This window comes from Microcaecilia unicolor, chromosome 6 (assembly GCF_901765095.1).
Source record: "Microcaecilia unicolor chromosome 6, aMicUni1.1, whole genome shotgun sequence".
In the NCBI taxonomy this organism is placed as follows: domain Eukaryota; kingdom Metazoa; phylum Chordata; class Amphibia; order Gymnophiona; family Siphonopidae; genus Microcaecilia; species Microcaecilia unicolor.
Genome location: NC_044036.1, coordinates 220,481,723 through 220,504,520, shown reverse-complemented (window position 1 = coordinate 220,504,520; position 22,798 = coordinate 220,481,723). Strand labels below are relative to the sequence as shown.

The following is a 22,798-nucleotide window of genomic DNA, read 5'->3' as shown; positions in this document are numbered from 1 at the left end:
CTGGGCGCAGAGGCGAAACCAAATGGTAGCACACAATACTGAAAATGCTGTGTTCCCAGACGAAATAGAAGATACTGTCTGTGAGCTGGCAGTATCGGGATGTGAGTATAAGCATCCTTTAAGTCCAGAGAGCATAGCCAATCATTTTTCTGAATCATGGGAAGAAGGGTGCCCAGGGAAAGCATCCCAAACTTTTCTCAGACCAGATATTTGTTCAAGGCCCTTAGATCTAGGATGGGACGCATCCCCCCTGTTTTCTTTTACACAAGGAAGTACCTGGAATAGAATCCCAGCCCTTCCTGCCGCGGTGGCACGGGCTCGACCACACTGGCGCTGAGAAGGGCGGACAGTTCCTCTGCAAGTACCTGCCTGTGCTGGAAGCTGAAGGACTGAGCTCCCGGTGGGCAATTTGGAGGTTTGGAGATCAAATTGAGGGCATATCCCAGCCGGACTATTTGAAGAACCCACCTGTCGGAGGTTACAAGAGGCCACCCATGGTGAAAAAATTTTAAACTTCCCCCAACCGGTAGATCGTCCAGCACGGACACTTTTATGTCGGCTATGCTCTCCTGGAGCTGGTCAAAAGCCCGTCCCTTGCTTTTGCTGGGGAGCTGCAGGGGCCTGTTGCGGTGCACGCTGTTGACGTGAACGAGCGCGCTGGGGCTTAGCCTGAACAGGCTGGCAGGAAGGAGGATTGTACCTGTACTTATTGTAAGTGTAGGGAGCATTCTTCCGACCCCCGTAAAAACGTCTACCTGAAGAGGTAGATGCTGAAGGCGTCCGGTAGGAGAGTTTGCTGAATGCGGTGTCCTGCTGGTGGAGCTGTTCTACCACCTGTTTGACCCGCTCACCAAAAATGTTATCCCCCCGGCAAGGAGCATCCGCAATCCGCTGCTGGACTCTATTCTCCAGGTCAGAGGCACACAGCCATGAGAGTCTACGCATCACTATACCCTGAGAAGCGGCCCTGGACGCGACATCAAAAGTGTCGTAAACACCCCTGGACAGGAATTTGCGACACGCCATCAGCTGCCTGACCACCTCCTGAAAAGGCTTGGCCTGCTCCGACGGGAGCTTATCAACCAAGTCCGTCAGCTGCCTTACATTGTTCCGCATGTGGATGCTCGTGTAGAGCTGGTAGGACTGAATCTTGGACAAGAGCATAGCAGAATGGTAGGCCTTCCTCCCAAAAGAGTCCAGAGTCCTAGACTCCCGCCCCGGGGGCACCGAGGCGTGAGCCCTAGTACTCTTGACTTTCTTGAGAGCCAGATCCACAACTCCAGAGTCATGAGGCAACTGGGTCTTCATCAACTCTGGGTCCCCGTGGAACTGATACTGGGACTCAATCTTCTTGGGAATAGTCGGATTACTTAAGGGTTTCGTCCAGTTCGCCATCAATGTCTGCTTCAGGACATTATGAAGGGAAACGGTGGACGACTCCTTAGGTGACGAAGGATAGTCCAGGACCTCGAACCCTGGGCTCATCCTCAGTAACCACTGAGAAGGGAACGGCCACAGACATTTCCCGGACAAATGACGAGAAAGACAGACTCTCAGGCGGAGAAAGCTTTCTCTCTGGCGAAGGAGTGGGATCAGAAGGAAGACCACAAGATCAGAGAAATATCTGGGGTCTTCCTCTGCCTCCCACAAGGCCTCACCTTCGGTATCGGACACCAGTTCTTGAACTTCGGTCCGAAGCCGAGCCCGTCTCGACGCCGAGGAACTAGGTCCTCTATGGCGGTGCCAAGAAGAAGACTCCCGTGCCGACGAAGCTCCCTCCAGCAACGTCGAAGGGGAGTCAACCTGGGTGGCAGCGGATGCCGATGCCGCAAGCGGTACCGGTGTCGCAGTCCTCACCACGGGCGGGGAGCCAACCGCCGCATCTCTTGATGGTACCAACAGCGCAAGCACCGGCGGTACGGTACCGGAGCAGATGGTCGCAGCAGCCCTTCCAGAATCTCTGGAAGTATGGCTCGGAGGCGCTCGTCTAGAGTGTCCGTTGAGCAAGGCTGTGGGGCCGGTACCGGCGACGAGGACAGAATCTGTCTGGAGCGCGGAGGCGGTACCGGGCTGTCCGGAGAAGTGCGCGACACCTCCTGAATGGAGGGTGAACGGTGCTCCCGGCGTCGACGCTTTCCAGGTGCCGACTCCCTCGGTGCCCCGGAGCTCTCAGTACCGTGACGGGAAGGTGACTGATGACGGTGCTTCTTTGCCTTCGCTCGAAGCACGTCACCGGTACCTCCCGGTACCGACGAGGATGTGGAATCTACACGTCTCCTCGGGTCCGTGTCCGAAGGCAGGTGGAGACCCATTCGATGGCTCACTGCTCCCAGCGTGGGATCTCTGGACAGCCATCACCTGCGCTCCGGACGTCGATGCACCCTATGATGCCGACCGCGGTACCGCTGGCTCAGTCGACGTCGAAGGACTGGACTGTGCTCCGAACAACAGGTTCCACTGAGCCGATCTCGCCGCCTGGGTCCTCTTTTTTAGCTGAAGACACAGCGTGCAGGCGTTGGGACGATGACCAGCCCCTGAACTCTGAAGACACGAGATGTGCCTATCAGCGAGCGAGATCGTCCGGCTGCACTGTGTGCACTTCTTGAAGCCACTAGTAGGCTTCGAGGACATGGACGGAAAAATCGCGCCGGCGAGGTCAAAATTTGCGATGGTGCCAAAACAAGATATCAAAAAAGGGAAAAAATCTGCACGGGCAGCCAAAATGGCCGCTCATGACAAAGAAAGAAAACTTTCGGATAAAAACTAAAGAAATAAAGGAAACTTTTTTTTTTTTTACTGATATAACAAGAGCGAACTCATAAACACGCCGAAACTCGGCGAAAAAGTAAAGAAAAGTGGCAAAAAACGCAGCGGGGGCCTCTCTGGGACACAGAACCGCCGTAAAACAGCTGTGATGAGCTGTGGAAAAGAAGAGACTGAGAAGCACGCTCGCGTTCGGGCAGGAAGACGGTCGCGCATGTGCACGCGAGGGCCAGCAAACTTTGTTGCTAGGAAGATCTTCTGATCCGGGGACTGCCGTTGGACGTCACCCATCAGTGAGAACAAGCAGCCTGCTTGTCCTCAGAGAATGTACATGTCACTCTAATAAAGACAGAGCGTTTGTATGGAACTGGCAAAACTGAATGTGGGAAAGGTTAGAAAGGTTACATCCTACAACAGTGATCATCAAGCTTTTTGTGGCTGTGTTCCTATGATCATGGTCAGCTAAAACTGACACGTATGGTGATGCAGAATGATGATGTACCAATGGACAGTCTTCAGGTCACGATCACTAACGCAGCTTGGGATCCTGACCCACAGTCTAGGAAGCTCTGCAATAAAATATCATGGGAGTTCAGTGAGGTTCTGGTTGTACCACTGATAGTTCTATTTACACACATTTTTGGAGACAGGAGTATTCTTCATAAAAGTGGAAAAAGGGAGGAGACTGATCCCCATCCATGTGCTCTCCTTCAAGGACCTGAACCACAATACTGGTAAGTGTTTTCTGATTTTTATTCTTACTATCTCAACTGTCTGGCTACATGTTTAGCTACTCTCTAGACTTTAACTGCTTAGTTAAATTGTGCACGCTGTGTATCTATATTGTGCTGTACTGCTCTGCCTTCTAATCTACACCAAAACACACACACACACGCACGCACGCACACACACACACACACACACACACACACACACACAGCACCACCTCTCTCTCTCTGCCTAGTTCTGATACTAGAGAGGATAGGCATTTCAAACTGTCTCTGGTCTTTCACCCTGCTAACTCTTGCTGAAGTTTCCTAACTTTGGCTACTGAACTGTAGACAAGCGCTGCAAGGTTTATTTTCCATTTCCAATCCTAGGTAAGAAAGTAGCTTTATTTTATTTATTTAGATTTTGCTCTCACCTTTTTCAGTAGTAGCTCAAGGTGAGTCACATTCAGGTACACTGGATATTTAGTCTTTCAGCTGGCTTAATTTGCAATTAGAGAGTACATTTGAGGCGGCTTGGGCAAAGAAGTCATATTTGTTAATTCTATTTTAACTTTTCAGTCCTGTAAAGTGGAGGAATGCCATCTGGGTTTAATTACTCAAATGTCTAGCTTTTGCTAGACTAAGAGGTTAGAAAGGTCAGAGAGAAGTAATTATTTACCACATCTGGATACCATTATGAGCAAGGCATATTGCAGTTTTAAAAGTAGGCTGAATGCTGTTTAAATAATTCTAGATATTCTAGATGAGTTAGATTTTGTCTTATAAGGAATTCTGATTTCTGCTTATTTTAGAATATGTTTTATTCTGTGTAATTAATAAGTTCTATTTCTATATAGAATATCTTTTCAATCCAGTGTTACATCTTTGACTGACTTTTCAAGTAAGCTTTGTCTGCAGTTTTAAGAGGTCATCATCTGGTTTGAATTATCCACAGTCCTAGCGAGTTCTGTGTAGGAAGCTAATAGGTGAAAGAGGTCAGGGAAAGTCTTGATTAATTATAGCTAAGTGAAGGACTGGTTTTCTGAAAGTAATAATAAATGTATGTGTGCCATTGAGCAAGATTGGCCCCTTGACCCCTTAATGAATGCCAGAACCCAGTTAGTATGAAGTTAGCTGGGAACCTAAGAATTTAATCATAATAAAATGCAAGAGATAGGTGCCACAATGTCTAGTGTGAGAGGCCCCGGGTCATAGGTCAGTTTAGGAAATATCAAACCTATGTAACTGATATTTTTAAGTAATGTGTAAGTAATAATTAGTTCAAGGCAGGGTAATCAATCTATTCTTTACCATCTGGTGAGAAAGGGGGGCCAGAAGGGCTTAGGACCCTATATAACTGAGAGCAGAAGCAGCTTACGTTAGAAGAGAGACAACAGAAGAGGAGAAGGAGCTGAGACGAGAGAGTGAAGACACAGAGAGCTGAGAAAGAGAAGAAGAGACCTAGTGCTGATGTCCTACTTTGTTTGCTGGCAAATAAAGAAGATTTCTCTCTCATTCTGGTGTGTGGTGTTTGACTCCTGAAGTACCACAGATTCTGCTAACAATAGTGGTAATTCCTGCAACACATTAAAGAAACTGACGTATTTATTGGGAATATTTGGTTTTAAAGGAGAAAAGTTAGATTCTAGCAGAACTTGATTTTGTTTCAAATTGTCTCATTGCTTGCCCCTCCTAGAGAACATATTTAATAATGGTACTTAGCTGAATCACTGTGAGATTTATAGTTCCACCCACCCGTCTCACACCCCACCCACTCCTGGGTTTCCTGCTTATATATAGACAACCCAATAATCATCAACAATACTCCTCAGTCACACACAAATAATCTTGCAGATTATTAACCCTATCACAGTACACCTGTTCAAAACAAACAAGATGACTTTTATTCAATGTAATAATTGTGGTGCTTTAGTTGCAAGGCACACCATATGGCAGCTTAGGTCTTGCCCCATCTGCCTTCACCTTGCTAGAATAGAAGAGGAGCTTAGCAAACTTAAGCAGGAATTGGATGCAATTAAAGCAGCTTCCATCAAATCAAATCAGCATTTATATACTGCTAATACCCCCTGGATAGGGTTCAGTGTGGTTTACAAGAGAAGTGTCACATTAGAGAGCTAGGCAAATGGAGAAAGGAGATCTGTAAGAAGAGAGATCATGTAGTTCTATTAGTAGAGAAGAGGCATGGGGCCTGTCATTTTGTTTCTTTTGGAAGAGATAAGTTTTTAATTTCCTTCCGAAGATGAGGTAGTTGTTTTCTGTTTTTATGGGGGTGGGAAGAGCATTCCAAAAGGAAGGGTCTAATACTGGGAAAAGCGAGTCAAATATCTTCCAGAATCAGATTCTTCTGCAGGGCTGAGCAGAGAGGAACAGGCATTTTTTGAACCTGTCAGCCCGGGTAGTGCAGAATGATGAGATCTGGGTCAGCACCACATATAATTTGATATACTACGCATGCAGCTTTAAATCTGACCCTTTCTGAGATGGGAAGCCAGTGTAATCTTACAAGGAAATGTGAGATGCTACAGTATCTAGTCAGTTTGAAGTTCAGATGGGGTGCTGTGTTCTGTATCAGTTGTAGTTTCTTCAGGTGTTGGGGCTTGATACCAAAGTATAGAATGATGCAATAGTCTGTGTGAGGCAGGATCAGCATTTGGACAAGTAGTGTGAAGGCTTTTTGGATAGAAAATGAGCATACTAGCCTTAGCTGCCTCAATTTCAATAGAGTTTTATTCCATAGGTGATTAATGTGAGAGAAGAGTGTTAGGGAGGAGTCCAGATAGACCCCAAGTACTTTGGATTCAGTCTCTATAATGACGATTTTATCGTTCTGCAAAGTTATAGATGTTGGGATCTCTGTTCCTGGGGAACAGAACCAGATTAGCTTGGTCTTTTGTGTGTTTAGTTTCAGTTTGTTCGCCAGAGCCCAATCCTAGATTGCTGACATCCCGGTTGTAAGGATTTGGGCAAGTTTATTGCGAGACTGTGGAACTGGCAAGAGTAGTAGGATGTCATCAGCATAGGAAAGCAGCATTTCCATCACTACATAGAATCATACCCATTTACCACCACTGCCTCAAAGAATAAAACAACCCAGGAATAGATGAGTCAGAGAAGGCTAACTAAGGCAGATTACATGTGGCACAGAAGCACCCTCACAATTGCTAACCTTACATTAATTCTTTTGCTGCATTAGAGCATTGTGATGCTCAAGAAAAAGAACTAAGGTGGAACCAGAACCAATAAGCTCAAACCAGAAAATTGTTTCTGCTAGATTTCATTATCAGAAGCATTAACCCTGGAACACAGCTCAAGGGGCCCAACAAAGTGAAATGCCTTCTAGGATCCTCAGCTACCAGAAGTACCAGGCAAATATTGAGTATAATCAGAGAAGAGACTAAGGATTCTAACACTAATATAATCCACCTGGGAACAAATGATCTAAGCAATAATAATCCACCTGTAACACAGAGAACTTTCCAGGAGGTGGGGGAGGGGTTAAAACCTTTATAGCTTTCTCTGAAGTACTACCTAATTATGGAAAGAGAGAGGAAAGAGGTGGCTCAAAACCTGGTGTCACCAAGAAGGTTTTCGATACATAGGAGGATGAGAAAATACATGTAAAAACAAAAAAATATATTGTAATAATGAATTGCATCTCACTGTGGCAGGAAAAATAATCCTTGGTGAGAAATTCAGACAATGTATTTCTAGGCATTTAAACTAGAAGGTTGGGGATGGTATATGGAAGCAGGTCAATTCAGGTACCCACCCCCAGCAAAAGACAAGACTTGACAGTAGTAAAGAAAGAAATGTAAACAACAATCTTAGCAATTAATTTCTTAGCAACACAGTAGATGGTGAGATTAAACAAAAAACCTATACAGATGAGACTGCCACGGACATGTAGCAGGAAAGCAATGACCACAAACGCTCATAGTCTAAGCAACAAAGTTCAAGATCTGCAAGCCCTGATGTTAGCAACAATTTCTAAATCTGCTTCTATCACAGAGCCAATAACCCCCATGAATGGAACACAAACATACTAGACTCTAATCTATTTAGGAAGGATAGAGATAGTCAAAAGGTGGAGGAGTAGCTCTATATGTGAGAAACAATATCAAAGCAACTGAAATGCAGGGAAAGGAAGAAGCAATATGGATAGCCTTGAAAAGAGAAGATGAAACTTCTATCCACATGGATGTTGCCTACAGACCTCTTGACACAATCAGAGCAGCTTGATATCTGGTTGTAGATATCCAAAAGTTGGGAAAGAAAGGGGATAGTAGTGCTCTAGAAATGTTAAGTAGTAGTAGTAGGTACTTCTGTTGTGAGATTTCTACCTGCCTGATACAGATTGGAAAGTTCTATCTATGGAATTGGAAAGCAGTAGAGAGATCATGGATGCCTTTCAAAGTGCTTTGCTCAGAAAAATAGAGACAGAACACACGAGGGAAGGAGTGACACTGTATCTGGTTCTCACAAATGGGGAATGTGTATAATGTCTGAATGGGTGCCCACCTGGGCACCAATTTGGTTTGATATAACAGCGAAAGTAGAAGGCAGCCACTCAAAACTCAAAGCCCTGGATGTCCAACATGCTGACTTTAGTAAAATAGGGGCGTACCTGAAGAGCGAGCTGAAGGGATGAGAGGACATATGAAAAGTGGAAAGACAGTGGTCCAGGCTGAAAGGAGCTATAAAAATGGCTGCTGACCTTTATGTGGGGAGAGTAAATAAAAGCAAGAGAAAAAGGAAAATGATATGGTTCTCCAAACAAGTGGCTGAGAAAATAAAAGCAAAACAGTTGGTGTTCACAAAATACAGATAAGAGGGGGTGCACAGAAAAGAATACCGGATGAAACTGAAAGAAGCCAAGAGAGATATAAGTCTGGTGAAAGCACAAGCAGAAGAACAAATGGCTAGAAATGTAAGGAGGTGAGACAAGAATTTTTTCAGGTATATTAGTGAAAGGAGGAAGGCTAAATTGTGAGACTGAAAGATGCTTGGACCGCTATGTGGAAAGTGATGAGGAAAAAGTGAATGTGCTAAACAAGTACTTCTGTTCTGTGTTCATGGAAGAAAATCCTGGAGAAAGACCACAATCGACTGTCAAAGGTACATACGAGAATCAAGAGGATATCGAACCATTAACAGAAGAAAGTGTTTATGAACAACTTGAAAAAATTGAAGGTGGACAAAGCCATGGGACCGGATGGGATCCATCTTAAGATATTGAGAGAACTCAAAGAGGTTCTGGAGGGTCCTCTTAAAGATTTGTTTAATAAATCATTGGAGATGGGAGAGGTTCTGCGGTATTGGCAAACGGATGTGGTCCATTCACAAAATTGGTGACAGAAGCAGCAGGAAACTACAGGCCAGTAAGCCTCACTTCATTATTGGGCTGGAAGGGGCTTCAACAGCAGTAGCTGGAAAATGAGGACAGTGAAGGTAGACCTTTATGGTCTGCATCCCACAAGTAAGATACATTCGGATAGGATGGAGTGGGTTTTGATGGCAACTCCAGAAACTGGAATGTAAGGACAGTGCTGAGCGGATTTCTATGGTCTATGTCCCAGAAATGCCAAAGAAAGACCATGAACAAGAATTTTATATCACATTCATTGCTGGTTTAATTACAAATTGATAATGAGTATGACTGTTGGGCAGGCTGGATGAACCACTCTGATCTTTATCTGTCGTCATTTCATTTTCATTTATTATGGTAAATAGTCTGCTTAGACAGATCTTGGTAACACAGTGGATGGCAGACAGGCTGAACTAGTCCATACAGTCCATCCAGAATTCTGTTTTGAGTTGTAACTGCCATTCTGTATAGGTCACCCCAATACTATTTTTTGGAAGAACAGTATCGTTTTTCTTCTATTTGGAGCTGAATGAAGTGTCATGCAGGTTATTTTGGTGCTTTCTGACCACTCTGTTGCCATTAAGGGACAGAAAAAGTATTTGCAAATAGTATATGTGAAATGCTTTGGTTGTACCCGCAGAAAGGCGGTACCGTGTTTCCCCGAAAATAAGACACTGTCTTATATTAAATTTTGCTCCCCAAGACCTGCTAGGTCTTATTTTCAGGGGAGGCCTTATTTTTCGGGGAAACATCGGGGTCACTCCCCCCCCCCCCCGAGATCGCCGGCTCCCCTCCTCGATCGGTGGCTCCCCCTGCCCTCAGTCGCTCCCGGAAGTAACTAACCTCTTAAATGCTTCCTTTCACCATTCATCTTCGCACTCGCCGCAAGCAGCAGGGCAGGCCACTCCTTCCTTCCGTGTCCCGCCCTCGCCTGACGTAACGTAACGTCAGACGAGGGCGGGACACGGAAGGAAGGAGTGGCCAGCCCTGCTGCTTGCGGCGAGCGCGAAGGTGAAAGGAAGCGGTTAAGAGGTTGGTTCCGGGAGTGACTGAGGGCGGGGGGAGCCGCTGATCGAGGGGGGGAGCCGGCGATCTCGGGTGGGGGGGGTGACCCCGATGTTTCCCCGAAAAATAAGGCCTCCCCTGCTAGGTCTTATTTTCGGGGGATGCCTTATATTTTCAAATTTAAGCAAGACCTCTACTAGGTCTTACTTTCGGAGGATGTCCTATTTTCGGGGAAACACGGTATATCAAATCCATGACCCTTTACTAGGATTTATTTACTGACTTTTTGAAGAAATGTACCCAAGGTAGTGTACAACAGGAATAAGCTGGACAGACAACAGAATTACAACACTAAAAGTTATTTAAACAGTGGTACACAATAAGGGGCATAATCGAACGTCGCCGGCGATCTATGTTGGCAGTGGCGCTACAGCTGGCCGGAACCGTATTATCGAAAAAGATGGCAGGCCATCTTTTTTGTCGATAATATGGTTTAGCCCGGCCAAATGCCGTGGAGTTCGCCGGGTTTGAGATGGCTGGGTTTGTTTTTCAGCGATAATGGAATGTCAGCCATCTCAAACCCCGGCCAAATTCAAGGCATTTGGCTGTGGGAGGAGCCAGCATTTTTAGTGCACTGGCCCCCCTGACATGCCAGGACACCAACCAGCCACCCTAGGGGTCACTGTGGTGGACTTCAGAAAAGCTCCCACGTGCATAGCTCCCTTACTTTGGGAGCTGAGCCCCCCAAACCCCCCACTACCCACAAATGAACTGCACCCACTAAAACTGTTTCAGGGACCTGCATACAGCCTCTAGGACTTATTGCTGCTGTACAACTTTGGCACACCAGTTCACACCTGAAGACTAATCTCTCTGAAAAAGTCATTTCTTGAAATAACCACGTTTACTCACAGTTAACTGCAGATCAGAGGTTGTGCCCCACTGGCAAAGAGTCCCCTGGTAGGTCAGAGCTGGCACAATGGTGTACAATGCCCTCTTTCAGCACCATTCAAGGTAAGAACTACGTTCTCTAACGTGGGTAACATAGGAAAGGGAACTAAAACTGGCTTACAAAAATGGCCACTACCGCATGGACTACAACAGGAAACAAAACAGGGCACACTCTGACCCAGTTAGCAAGGGGGAAAAGCACCATGGGAGTAGAGCCCACTACCCTACACCCACCACAATGCATTGCTAATGTAACTCTGCAGGGCACCTAACAGAAAAGGTGTCACACTTACCTGAGAGCCACATCGCAAGCAGGGAAAGGCTGTCGGAGGATACAACACATTCTGCTGTCATGGAGGTGGGTACGGCATTTGAGGCTGCATACAGGCTGGCAAAAAAGGTTTTTAGTTTTATTATTTTAGTGTGGGAGGGGGTTGGTGACCACTGGGGGAGTATGGGGAGGTCATCCACGATTCCTTCTGGTGGTCATCTGGTCAGTTGGGGCACCTTTTTGAGGCTTGGTCGTGAAAATAAAAGGACCAAGTAAACCCGGCGAAATACTGCTTAACGCCGCTTTTTTTTCCATTATCGGTGAAAGCCGGCCATCTGGTAGCCACACCCATGCCCCGCCTTCGCTAATCTACCGACACGCCCCCTTGAACTTTCGCCGGCGAAGCGACGGGAAAGCGTCGACGCTCTCAAAAATGCCGCTTTCGATTATACCGATTTCGCCGCTTTTAAGAAATCGCCAGCCATCTCCCGATTTGTGTCGGAAGATGGCCGGTGATCACTTTCGATTATAAGCTGGATTATGGCATAGTATACTATTTACAATGTCAACACAATCCACATTACAACATCTACGTTGGCAGATTCTGTTCTAAAATACTGCTGAAACTTGAAACGCACTGACCTGCACATCTCTACCGCTACTTCAACAACTGTCTAAAATGGGGCTGAAAATGTATAATTTTACTTTGATTTTAAAAAACTGTTGTCCCAGCCAAGTGGTCTCTGATTTCTTTGCCTCCTGTATGACAACCTCTATCTCTAGGATCAAATAATTTTGATTATTATTTTATTTATTAGGATTTATTTACCACCTTTTTGAAGGCATTCACTCAAGGCAGTGTACAGTAAGAATGAATCAAACATGAGCAACAGGCAATTACAGCAGTAAAAATATTCAAACAACAATACAAAGTATGGCACAGTATACTACTTGCAATGTCAACACAATACGTAATAGAACATTTTAATTGACAGTGAAGGGTATAAGCAAAGATTGATCATATAGATAGGTAAGAGAATAAGAAGAGTTAGAAAGTAAGGTGACTAATTTAAAGAAAGTTAAAGAATATTAATCTGATACATCAGAAATTTTCAACCTTTTTTTTTTTTAATCTCACAGTACACTTACACGGCACTAAAATTGTCAAGCCACACCTCCATATGTGGTCCAGCATTTCATCTTTTAACCCACCCCCACCCCCACACACAGTCCAGAATTTTATTCTCTCTCCCCCACCAAGTTTAGCATTTACCTTCTTTTTCTCCATCCTCATAAATAGTCTAGCATTTCTCTTCTCTTCCTCCCACCCTCACAAATAGTCCGGCATTTACATTCTTTTCCCCCCACCTTCACAAAAATAGTCCTATATTTCTCACTCCTGTCCCCTCTCCAGCCAGCAACCAGGCAACTCCTCTTGTCTCTCTTGACAACCTCCTCCCCATATATCTTTTAAAAGTTTTCTGGTCTCTAATGGTTGGCAGCAGTGAGCAGCAATTCATACAGCCTACTTGTATCAGCCCTGGAGCCTTCTATCTGATGCTTCCCGCCTACATGAAAGCAAGAAGTTACATCAAGAAGGAAGGTTGGTGCAAACAGACTGTATGAATCACTGCTCCCTGCAACCGATCGCTAGAGACAAGGAAACTTACTCCATTCTGGTACAAATTAAGCTCGTCCAACTCCTGTGACATACCTGAGGATCAGCCGTGGCATACCAATGGGCCACGGCACACTGGTTGAAAAACGCTGTGATACATGACTATTGATAAGACAAAAGGAGCCAATAACGCCTGCGGAAAAAAACTTACTTTATCCTTCACCTCCCGGATGATATCTAGATAGGGCATTCCTGGCTTCACCATCAGCATGTCTGCACCTTCCTGCACATCACGGTCCTGGGAGGAGAGAGGAAAATAAGTAGGAGTAACTAATTTCAGAACAAGTAAACTTCTTTATTACTTTTTGTTCTTGTGTTGTTTTTTTTTAAGTGGAGTGCAACAAAATATGCTCTTAGTACTAGTTTGAGGACACCAGATCAGTGTCATTTTTCAAGGTGAGGTCATTATTATCAGCCATTCTGATGCTGTGCATTTCTACCACTACAAAGGAACTTGTCTCTTCACATTTTTCTATGGAGGGCCTCAAAAGTGTCTAAAAAGCTGTTCTGGTTATTAAAATGCAAATCAAATTACACTAGCTGAGATCAGAGGCGTAGCCGGACTCGATATTTTGGATTGGCCCTTCCACGCGCATGTTTCCCCACCCCCCCCACCTCCAACCACACACCACAAATATCTTCCCGGAGCTATTTTTAAGAACATAAGAGGTTTTTTATTTCCACCTACCCCATATCTTCTCCCTCTCCTCTGCGGCATCCTGGCATCTACACTCCTGTCTGAAATCCATTCCTCCCCTATATCGCAGCAATTTATTGGCGCCCGCAGCAATTTATTCTCACTGCTTGCGCCGGCCCCGCAGGCTTCCATCTGCCATGTCCCGCCCTCGCTGATGTCATTGCCTGTTTCCTGTCTGGCGGATTACGGCAGATGGAGGCCTGTGGGGCCAGCACAAGCAGTGAGAATGAATCACTGCAGGCTCCGAGGACACCTGTACCGACACTGGGGAGGGAATGGATTCAGAGACCGGAGTGCAAAGGCCGGGATGCCACGGAGGAGAGGCCCACCCGTAGCTATGTCACTGGCTGAGATCAATTGCATGCACTTTTTCTGAATGTACATGCAATTTTTCCTTAAGGCAGTCACCCTTATCTATCTAAATTCCTGTTATTCTACCTTATCTGTTCATATGTTCCACCTCCACTTGTCTCCTTTGCGGTCTATTAAAATGTTTTAATATGTATTTCATTGACACTGTAAGTAACATTATGCTATGAGTACCGTTATTTGAACATTTTACAGTAGTAATTTTTTCCCCTGTTTGAGATGTACTTGCTGTATGCTGTATAAATATAGTACAAGCCTGAGGCCTACTACCCAGCCTGGGCCCTGCTGGAAAGGGTTGCTGGGAAATACAGGCCAAGGGAAGATTGATTTCAAAAGAGCATTTTCTTACTGTGACTTTAGTTTGATAGCTTGGAGTGATGAAAATAGATTTTGACCGCAGAGATAGCTGGGAGGGACCTTATACCAGGTGCATGAAAAAAGCAGAAGAAAGAAAGAACATTTGTGGACAAAAACAACTGCCCATCCGCCAGAAAAAGGTGGGGACTTTTTCCAAGGGTAAAAATATCAGAATCTGTGGTTAAGAGGAAAAAACTGTTATTCGGCCACCTGGGCCATTTGCGTAGAAGTAGTTTTTTTTAGAACTCCATAGAACCATTGGAGCCGACTCTGTGGGTGCTGTGGGTGCTTGAGCACCCCCAATATTGAGAAAATTCCTTGTATGTGTCCAGGGAGGGGTTATTTCCATTGGGCTTAGCACCCCCAATAATTATGAAAAGTTGGCTCCTATGCATAGAACCTAATGTAATGAAGAGAGTATAAATATGGTTGACAGTCTCCCTATAAGGAGGAGTCTGAAGAGTCTGTGGCTAGAGGTAGACCTGTGTCACACTATCAGATATCTCCCCATAAGAACATCTTGTTTATGTAACCTGCCTTGGGTGAGTAATAAATCATAAATCCTTTAACTGAACCTGTCTCTGATTTCCTTTATTAATATCTGTTAATGATTCCTTGGTTTACTTAAGGAGAAACTAAATTATTCTGCTCAGAGATGGAGCCAGATTGGGGAGGAAGTGACGTCAGCGGAGAAAATGGCCGCTTAAGAGCCGTGCTCCGTCGGTCCCTCGGTGCAATCAGCGTTTTCCCCCGATATTTAGCATATAACTTGGATCGGAGAATAGAATCCCAGTTAGAGAAGCGCAGGAGTAGCGCGACGAGAAATGCAGAAGAACGGGGGCGCAGTAGATCTCTCACAATTCGCGTACCCCAATTCGGCCCCTCGAAAGCACATGGCGGCAATGGAAGCTGAACGGCCGGACTCGCCTGAAAGTCCCGTAGAGCAATCGGGTGGAGACCTGTTCCAGACGCAGGAACCTGTGGAGGGAGGCGACAGCGGTTTCCCTGAGCTCCGGCAATGGCTACAGGAGATTCGCACAGACATGAAAGCGGTGCGTGCGAAACTGGAGACACTAGGAGCAGAGCTGCGAGGTGAAATAGCGGAGATTGGCCGCAGAGTTGAGGAGACAGAGACCAGGCTGGACGAGCAGGCTGAAGAAATGGGGGCGCTGGACAGGCAGATATCAGATATTGCAATAGGACAGCAGCGCATGGCAGACCAATTAGAGGACTTGGAAAATCGCAGCAGGCGCTGCAACCTGCGGTTCCGCGGCCTGCCCGAAACTCCTACATATCAAGACGCGGAATCCGTAGTGCAACCGATTGTGAGTACACTGCTTAGTAAGGAGGACGCACCGCTGACTCCAGAGCAAGTCTTATTGGAGCGGTCACACAGGGCGTTGGGACCATCCAGAAATAACCTACCGAAAGACATAATTGCCTGCTTCCGCGATTTTAAATTGAAGGAGAGCGTCCTGAGAGCCGCGCGGCAGGCGGACAATTTTCAATGGGATTCCTACAGAGTAGAAATTTACCAAGATCTTGCGACCGCTACACTGAAAAGGCGGGCTGACCTGAAACCAGTAACGGCCAAGCTACGAGAGATGGGGCTGCGATATCGTTGGAAACATCCATTCGCGCTTCTTTTCTATAAAGATGGAAAGCAGCACCAAGTCCGGACACTTGCGGAAGCCAGAGCGATCATCCCAGAGGGAGAACCAGAAGCCGGCCAATCTGGAGCCGAAGGACAACGAAAATCTGCGGGTCCACGACCCTACCCGAAATGGCAGCGAGCAGGCCATAAAAGACTGGAGCGCCAGAAGTCTGCGTGTCGTCTCCCATGAATGAGGGAATACAGGCTAGTATGTGTTCCACTGACACTGGGAACTGCAGCAGGACTGGGTAAATGAGAAGTTGATATGATAGGCGAACAGATGGACTGGACAAAGGGTCTAGGAGATTAGTTGCACCATGTTGAGGGGATAAGTGATCATATGTATACAGTTATGAGGGAGTGAAGGGGATAACTATAACACCATCAAAAGCACCGGGGGAAAAAAAAAATGTTTCATATATACACATAGCATACTAATAAAGAATGATGGGTGCTTCAATGTAAATATTTAAAGGAATGGGGAGGGGGGGAAAAAAAAAAAAAAACAAAAGCAAAAAAAAATAACAGCGATCTGAAGCAGAGGACTGGACCTCACTTCCTACGATGAAACACCACTTCAATAAGGAAGCGGTGCATAGGTTCAAGGGTTTGGGTTTGGGTTGGATGGGAGGGGTGGGGACTAAGGGAAGGAGTAGGGGATTAGATTGGGAGGGGATGGGGGTTAGAATTCAGGGAGAGATTGAGGGGGTTGGGGGATTGTAACATTACAGTAGCAGAGGGTAGGCGGAGAGAACAAACATATAATAATTGTGTAGATGTCTTGTAAATGTATAACTGTGAATGTCAGAGGTCTCAATACCCCACAAAAGCAAAAACAAATGTATGGGGATATGATTCGCTTGCAGGCGGATATAATTTTCCTTCAAGAGACGCACTTGAAACGCAACTTTGAATACCTAATGAGACATAGGCGCTACCCGATGATTTATTGTGCCTCTAGTGTGGATGGCAAAAAAAAGAGAGGGGTACTAATAGCCTTATCGGATACTCTCCCATGGAAGATACATCATGTAGTGAAGGACACTGAAGGTAGATTTATACTGATAGTGGTGTCGCTACAAAATAAATATTTCACGATGGTATGTACATATGCGCCTAATGAGGGTCAAAGCGTGTTTCTAGAAAAACTGGAAAAGGTGCTCCGGGGACATGCACAAGGCCAGTTAATAGTGGGGGGAGACCTCAATATTACCATTAACCCCCGAGCGGATAACTCTGGTGGGAAGGCAGAATATGCTAAAAAAGATAGGACAGCCTTTAAGGCATGGTTGGCACGGTGGGGCTTAATTGATCTATGGAGAGTACAACATGAGTCTGAAAGGGATTATACATTTTATGCACCAAAATATAATTCATATTCGCGAATTGATTTTTGGTTTGGCGATGGAGAGGTCAGAAGAAACATGGGCAAGGTATCTATATTGCCCTGCAGTTGGTCTGATCACTCAATGGTCCTACTGACCTTAAAGGTGACGAATGAGAAGAGACCACATAGGCACTGGAGGCTCAATGAAAGCATACTCCTAGACCCACAGAATATAGTACAAATCGAAAAATATATGATAGAATACATAGAGCACAACGACACTGATGAGGTGCAGCCCATTAGCCTCTGGGAAGGCTTGAAAGTGGTGCTGCGAGGGCAACTTATAGCGCTGCAAGCATACCAGTATAAAGAAAAAAAAAGACGAGAAGTAGAACTTAGGAAAACACTGGAGAAGTTAGAGAGAGAGCATAAAAAGGCACCACAAAAAGACAAAATAGGACGAGAATTACAAGAGGTTAGGAATCAATTGAATGATCTGCAGCTAGCAGACATAGCTATACAGTTGCAAAAAGTGTAACAAGAACACTATGAATTTGGTAATAGGGCAAGCCGGCTCTTAGCATATAAATTAAAGAAGAGAGCACAGCGAAATTGGATCTCCAGTGTTGTTAAACAGGGAGGGAATCGGGTTACTCAAACAGATGACATACAGAAAGCTTTTAAGGACTTTTATGAGCAGCTCTACCAGTCAGAGCAGACATCACCACTGCTTGACATAGAACAGTATATACAAGAGACAGCATTACCCACACTAACAGGGGAAGAAATAGAGAGACTATCTAAAGAAATTACATTAGAGGAGATTACGAAAACAATAGCAGCCTTACCCAATAACAAGGCTCCGGGACTGGATGGATTTCCGGCGCGCTTCTATAAGCTATATAGTAAATGGATAGCACCAGTGTTGCTTAGGGCTATAAACTCATTTGCAGATCTAGAGGAGCTACCCTACTCATGGAGAATGGCTGAAATCACACTTCTCCTGAAACCGGGTAAGGATGCAGCACAATGTGGCTCGTATAGGCCGATCTCGCTTTTAAATATTGATTATAAAATCTTTACGAAGATTTTAGCACATCGACTCCAGGGCTGTTTACCGCGACTAATACATGAAGATCAGGCCGGCTTTATAGTGGGTAGACAGACCTTTGATAACATCAGGACCCTGCTGCATGTGCTTCAGTACTCAGGAGAGGATCCAGCCTCACTGTTATTGCTCTCGGTCGATGCTGAAAAGGCATTTGATCGGGTGGAGTGGTCTTTCCTCTTTGCAGTGCTGAGACATGTCGGCATGGGGGGCAGATACCTAGCTTGGCTTCGATTATTATATTCTAATCCAATGGCAATGATAAGGGTGAATGGGACGCACTCTGGACCGCTGAGGCTGAGCCGGGGCACGAGACAGGGCTGTGCACTGTCACCCCTGCTGTTTGCATTATCTATCGAACCCTTGGCTAAACGGATTAGAGACAATGGTGAGATACATGGAGTGATCAGGGGCAAGCGAGAGCACAAACTTATGCTGTTTGCCGATGACATCCTATTGACCGTGGTTCAGCCTCGGCGGTCGTTGCCGAGGCTAATGTATATTTTAACACAGTTTGGGGATAGATCAGGCTTTAAAATGAATGCCTCTAAATCAGAAATACTTAATATAACAGTGCCCCTGCAAGAGGTTCGACAGCTGCAGAGAGAATACCCATTTAAGTGGAACCCTGCAGGAGTCAAATACTTGGGGGTGGTGATCACTCCAAAGGTTGAGCAGATGTATCAGGCGAACTACCCACAGAAAGTTCAGGAGCTATTTAAAGAACTGGATAGATGGGAAGGCCTAAATATATCCTGGATAGGAAGAATCCATGCAATAAAAATGATGCTGCTACCCAAACTTCTCTATCTGTTTATGGCTCTTCCAATACCAATCCCGCGGACTTTTTTCCAAAAACTAAATAGGAAAATGTTTGCTTACATCTGGAACAAGAGACTGCCACGAGTACGGCGGACAATGCTGTTCCAAACCCCAGACAAAGGAGGAATGGGAGTCCCAAATTTCAGTCTATACTATCAGGCAGCCCAGCTTCGCATAATGGCGGACTGGACCCCGTGGACTAATAAGAAATGGTTACACTGGGAAAGGGCTTGGATGAGAACGCGATTTATAGGAGATATACTGTGGAAATCAGAGAAAAAAATATTAGCGGAAGTACGCAGATTACCATTAGGTATGAGTCATTTGCTAAACACATGGTTGTGTGTGCGTAGAAGGGTGTTTCCTGAGAGGAGATACTTTTTGCAGATGGCAATTAGGGGTGCGCCGGGTTTTCCACTGGGGGGTTCAGAATACATTTACCAACAATGGGCAGATAAGGGGCTATATAAACTGGACCAATTATGGGTTGATGGGAAAATAAAGAATTTTGAGGAACTACAAGATGAATATGGGTTAGAAGAACGGGACCTAGTTTACTATCATTGCTTAAGAAATTATATCCTCCGAAGGGCAAAAGAAGAATTAGAACTTGCAGCAACGAGACTGGAGCAGGCAATGGGAAAGGGGGGAGGGCGGGGTAGTATCACCAGGCTATATAGAGCACTCTTATACCTCTCAACGCCACAGGAATATTATATACGGAGATGGGAGGAGGCTCTACAGAATAGCCCTACACTCAACTGGTGGATGAGTAGCTTTCGATACCTGCTCAAACCTTCCATCGCTCAAACCACAATAGAGAATGGATATAAAATCCTATACTGGTGGTATTATACACCGGATCGGCTGCATAAAATGTACCCACAGACCTCGGCACATTGCTGGCGGGAATGTGGAGAGAGTGGAACTTTTATACACATATGGTGGGAGTGCCCCAAAGTCCAGATTTACTGGACTCAGATACTAGAGCTGGTGAATAAGGTGGTGCAAGGGGTATACCCTCAGCGGATGGAGGTGTGCTTGCTGCACTCCAGGCCCCCGGGAAGCCGGATATATGAACATAGGTTGGCGATCCAGTTTTTTGTGGATGCAAAGATGGCGCTGGCGAGGGCCTGGAGGGCGGTGGCAGCGCCCACTGCTAAAGAGGTATTAACCAGAGTTGACTACCTGCATTTGATGTCGAAGTTGACAGCCATACAAAAGGGTCAACTCCATATATACCAGAAGATTTGGCAATCATATGAAACTGTACGAAATGAGTTATAGTAAGACTGCTACCTATAGGGGGGTAGGGGAAGAGGGGGGGATGGTTTCATAAGAGGCTGTTTAATAATGTATCTATATAACTACATGTTTAACTAGCAGATGGAAGAGAACTGTAATGTTACAAACATATGGGTGATAATGATCGTTGGTTTGTATTATTGTTCTGTTAAAATTATAAATAAACTTGAAGAAAAAAAAAAAAAAAAAAGAGATGGAGCCTGATTGGAGGTCTGATCAGCCTTCTCAGGATTCTTCCTGGTACCGGACAATCTATCCCGATACCGGCCAGAATCTAGGGGATAATTAACCCCTCTTTAATTCATTTGGTCACCTACAGTACACTATCACTATATTATTGATCTAGAACATTGTTCTAGAGTAAGCTCTACCCGTAAGTTGCTCTACAACGTAAGTTCTAAAACTACGTTCTAGACCACACCGAGCCTAAAAACATGTCCATACCCCTTGAAGAAGTTCCAGACTTCTTCCCTACCCAAAAGAAAAAACTCACACATCTGTGTGCCTGGCCAAAGACCGGTTCATTTGATATTGGAAAAATCCAAGCTCTTATCACTTACAATGAATCCCATAAGACAGGGATTCGTTTTGGGTGAATTTTTTTCAAAAAAGCAGTAAACAAATCCTAACAAACAAAATAAATCTGAACACAAGAAACCAAGAATTAAATGAAGCATAGCAGACTTCCTACATCAGTGTTTCTGGAGGTCCTATGTAATAGTCCCTCATACAACAGTGGAATTTCCACAGCCTGTACCATGCATCTTAATACTTCATTGGCCTGTCCCTTCAACTCAACATGCCAGGCTCAGAAGCAACATCTGCTTCCTGCTACATAGTCAGTAATGCTCATAGGCTACATATTTATAAAATTTTAAAGAATCAGTGATACTTTAAACTCTAGGAGTGATACTACTGAGTGCTCACTACTTACCACAGCTCTTCTGGCCAGTCCCCGGGCCCCTGGGGGAAGCTGGTAGCATCGACGATCACCAAAAGCTGGTGCAGATTGTGCTGCATCTCTAGAGAAAAAAAATGCTCCTTTAAGAACTACTGCCATTCATCCTTCAGTGCCAATAAAAACCTGCACTGTACGATAATGGTACCAATAATTTAGAGTACCTTCCCCTGCCAGACCCCTCAAACCTATTGTGACCACGTCACGACAAGAGCTGACAGTTACCTGTAAGCCCTGTTATTCAATGCAAATTAACAAGGCTAAGAATAATTCTAGAGAGCTTTTCTTCATTACTCACAGCTGCTTAGAAACCCTATAGGCAAGTCTGTTTCAACTGCTGATTCTCTGCACTATAAGCAGTTAGCACTTCACTTCCAACAGAAGAAATGGAGATAAGAAGCAGTCTTGCTTCCTCTGTCTGCACAGATGGATGTTCCTTGTTATGGTGAGCCCAGTGATTGACCTATACAATATTTCTGTAGAATAGTCTACCACGTTGCTCCAGTGAGAACAAGTTTTATAAATTTTTCCTTACGGAATCTGTTAGCTTGCAAATTTAATAAGGGATCCTGTGTTTTGGATCCATGTCCACCTGTCCTTTTCAATGATCAGTGAGGATCTGACTCTTTCTCCCCTTTCTGACTGGTTACTATCTTAAATCCTTCAACCACTCTTACTCCACATTTAAAAAGAAGTACATTTATAAGTATCCTTGTAAGTGCATAGTCCGTTTGTAAGTATGTGTTTTTTGAGGCTGCTCAGCTTACTACCTTCTTGGCCACAAGTTGTAGTGCCTTCTTAGATTTTGTTATCTATTTATCTAGTAAGCTAAGTAAGTCTCCAGTTAATCAGGTCTATTTATTCTTCATTATATTATTTAGAATGGTTTATTATCCTCCTACTTTAAATCTTTGATCTCCATTATTGTGCACTTTAGTTAATGTGCCTTATTTATTTGCTTATTGTATTAGTATCCTTTTTTCTGTTAAAGGCATATGTTACTTTTGTGTACAAGATGTTATATGCTTGGTTGTTATGTGAAAAATCTTATAAATAAATAAAAAGTACATTTGACATTATGCAATGTGCTAAGTGCAAGCCTATTTCAACTTATCACCAAGTTGACACAATCAGCAGACTTTTTGCAACTCCAAGACTATCTGGAGCTTTATTCTGTATTAGCTCCTGCTCAATCTTGGTTCTGACATGGCTATAATACCGAGACCATTTCTTTCTATATGAGATGTTCAGGGTTTTTGGATCAACTTGAATGTGACCTTGTTCTATCACTCTCTTGTTAAGTCTGGAAAAGCTGATTAGGGGACACATCACTAAATATTTTGGCTCTTTTCAGAGGACAATAATTGATATGGCAGAGCACCCTTAGCATACGCATTAGAAACTAGATGAGTGGGAGGCAATAAAGGGTATTGCTAA

General features: G+C 44.8%; 1 protein-coding gene across 4 annotated transcripts in view; it reads right to left on the bottom strand.

Moving 5' to 3' along the window:
* The window catches only part of ALAD (aminolevulinate dehydratase), a 587,381-nt gene that overhangs the window by 64,680 nt on the left and 499,903 nt on the right, over positions 1 to 22,798 (bottom strand). For all 4 annotated transcript variants that reach the window (XM_030206252.1, XM_030206256.1, XM_030206255.1 and 1 more), the window contains exons 9-10: positions 21,338 to 21,425; positions 12,916 to 13,002 (exon numbers count right to left, since the gene is read on the bottom strand). In XM_030206252.1, coding sequence (XP_030062112.1) covers positions 12,916 to 13,002; positions 21,338 to 21,425 — 175 coding nt within the window. The remainder of the gene's footprint in view (positions 1 to 12,915; positions 13,003 to 21,337; positions 21,426 to 22,798) is intronic.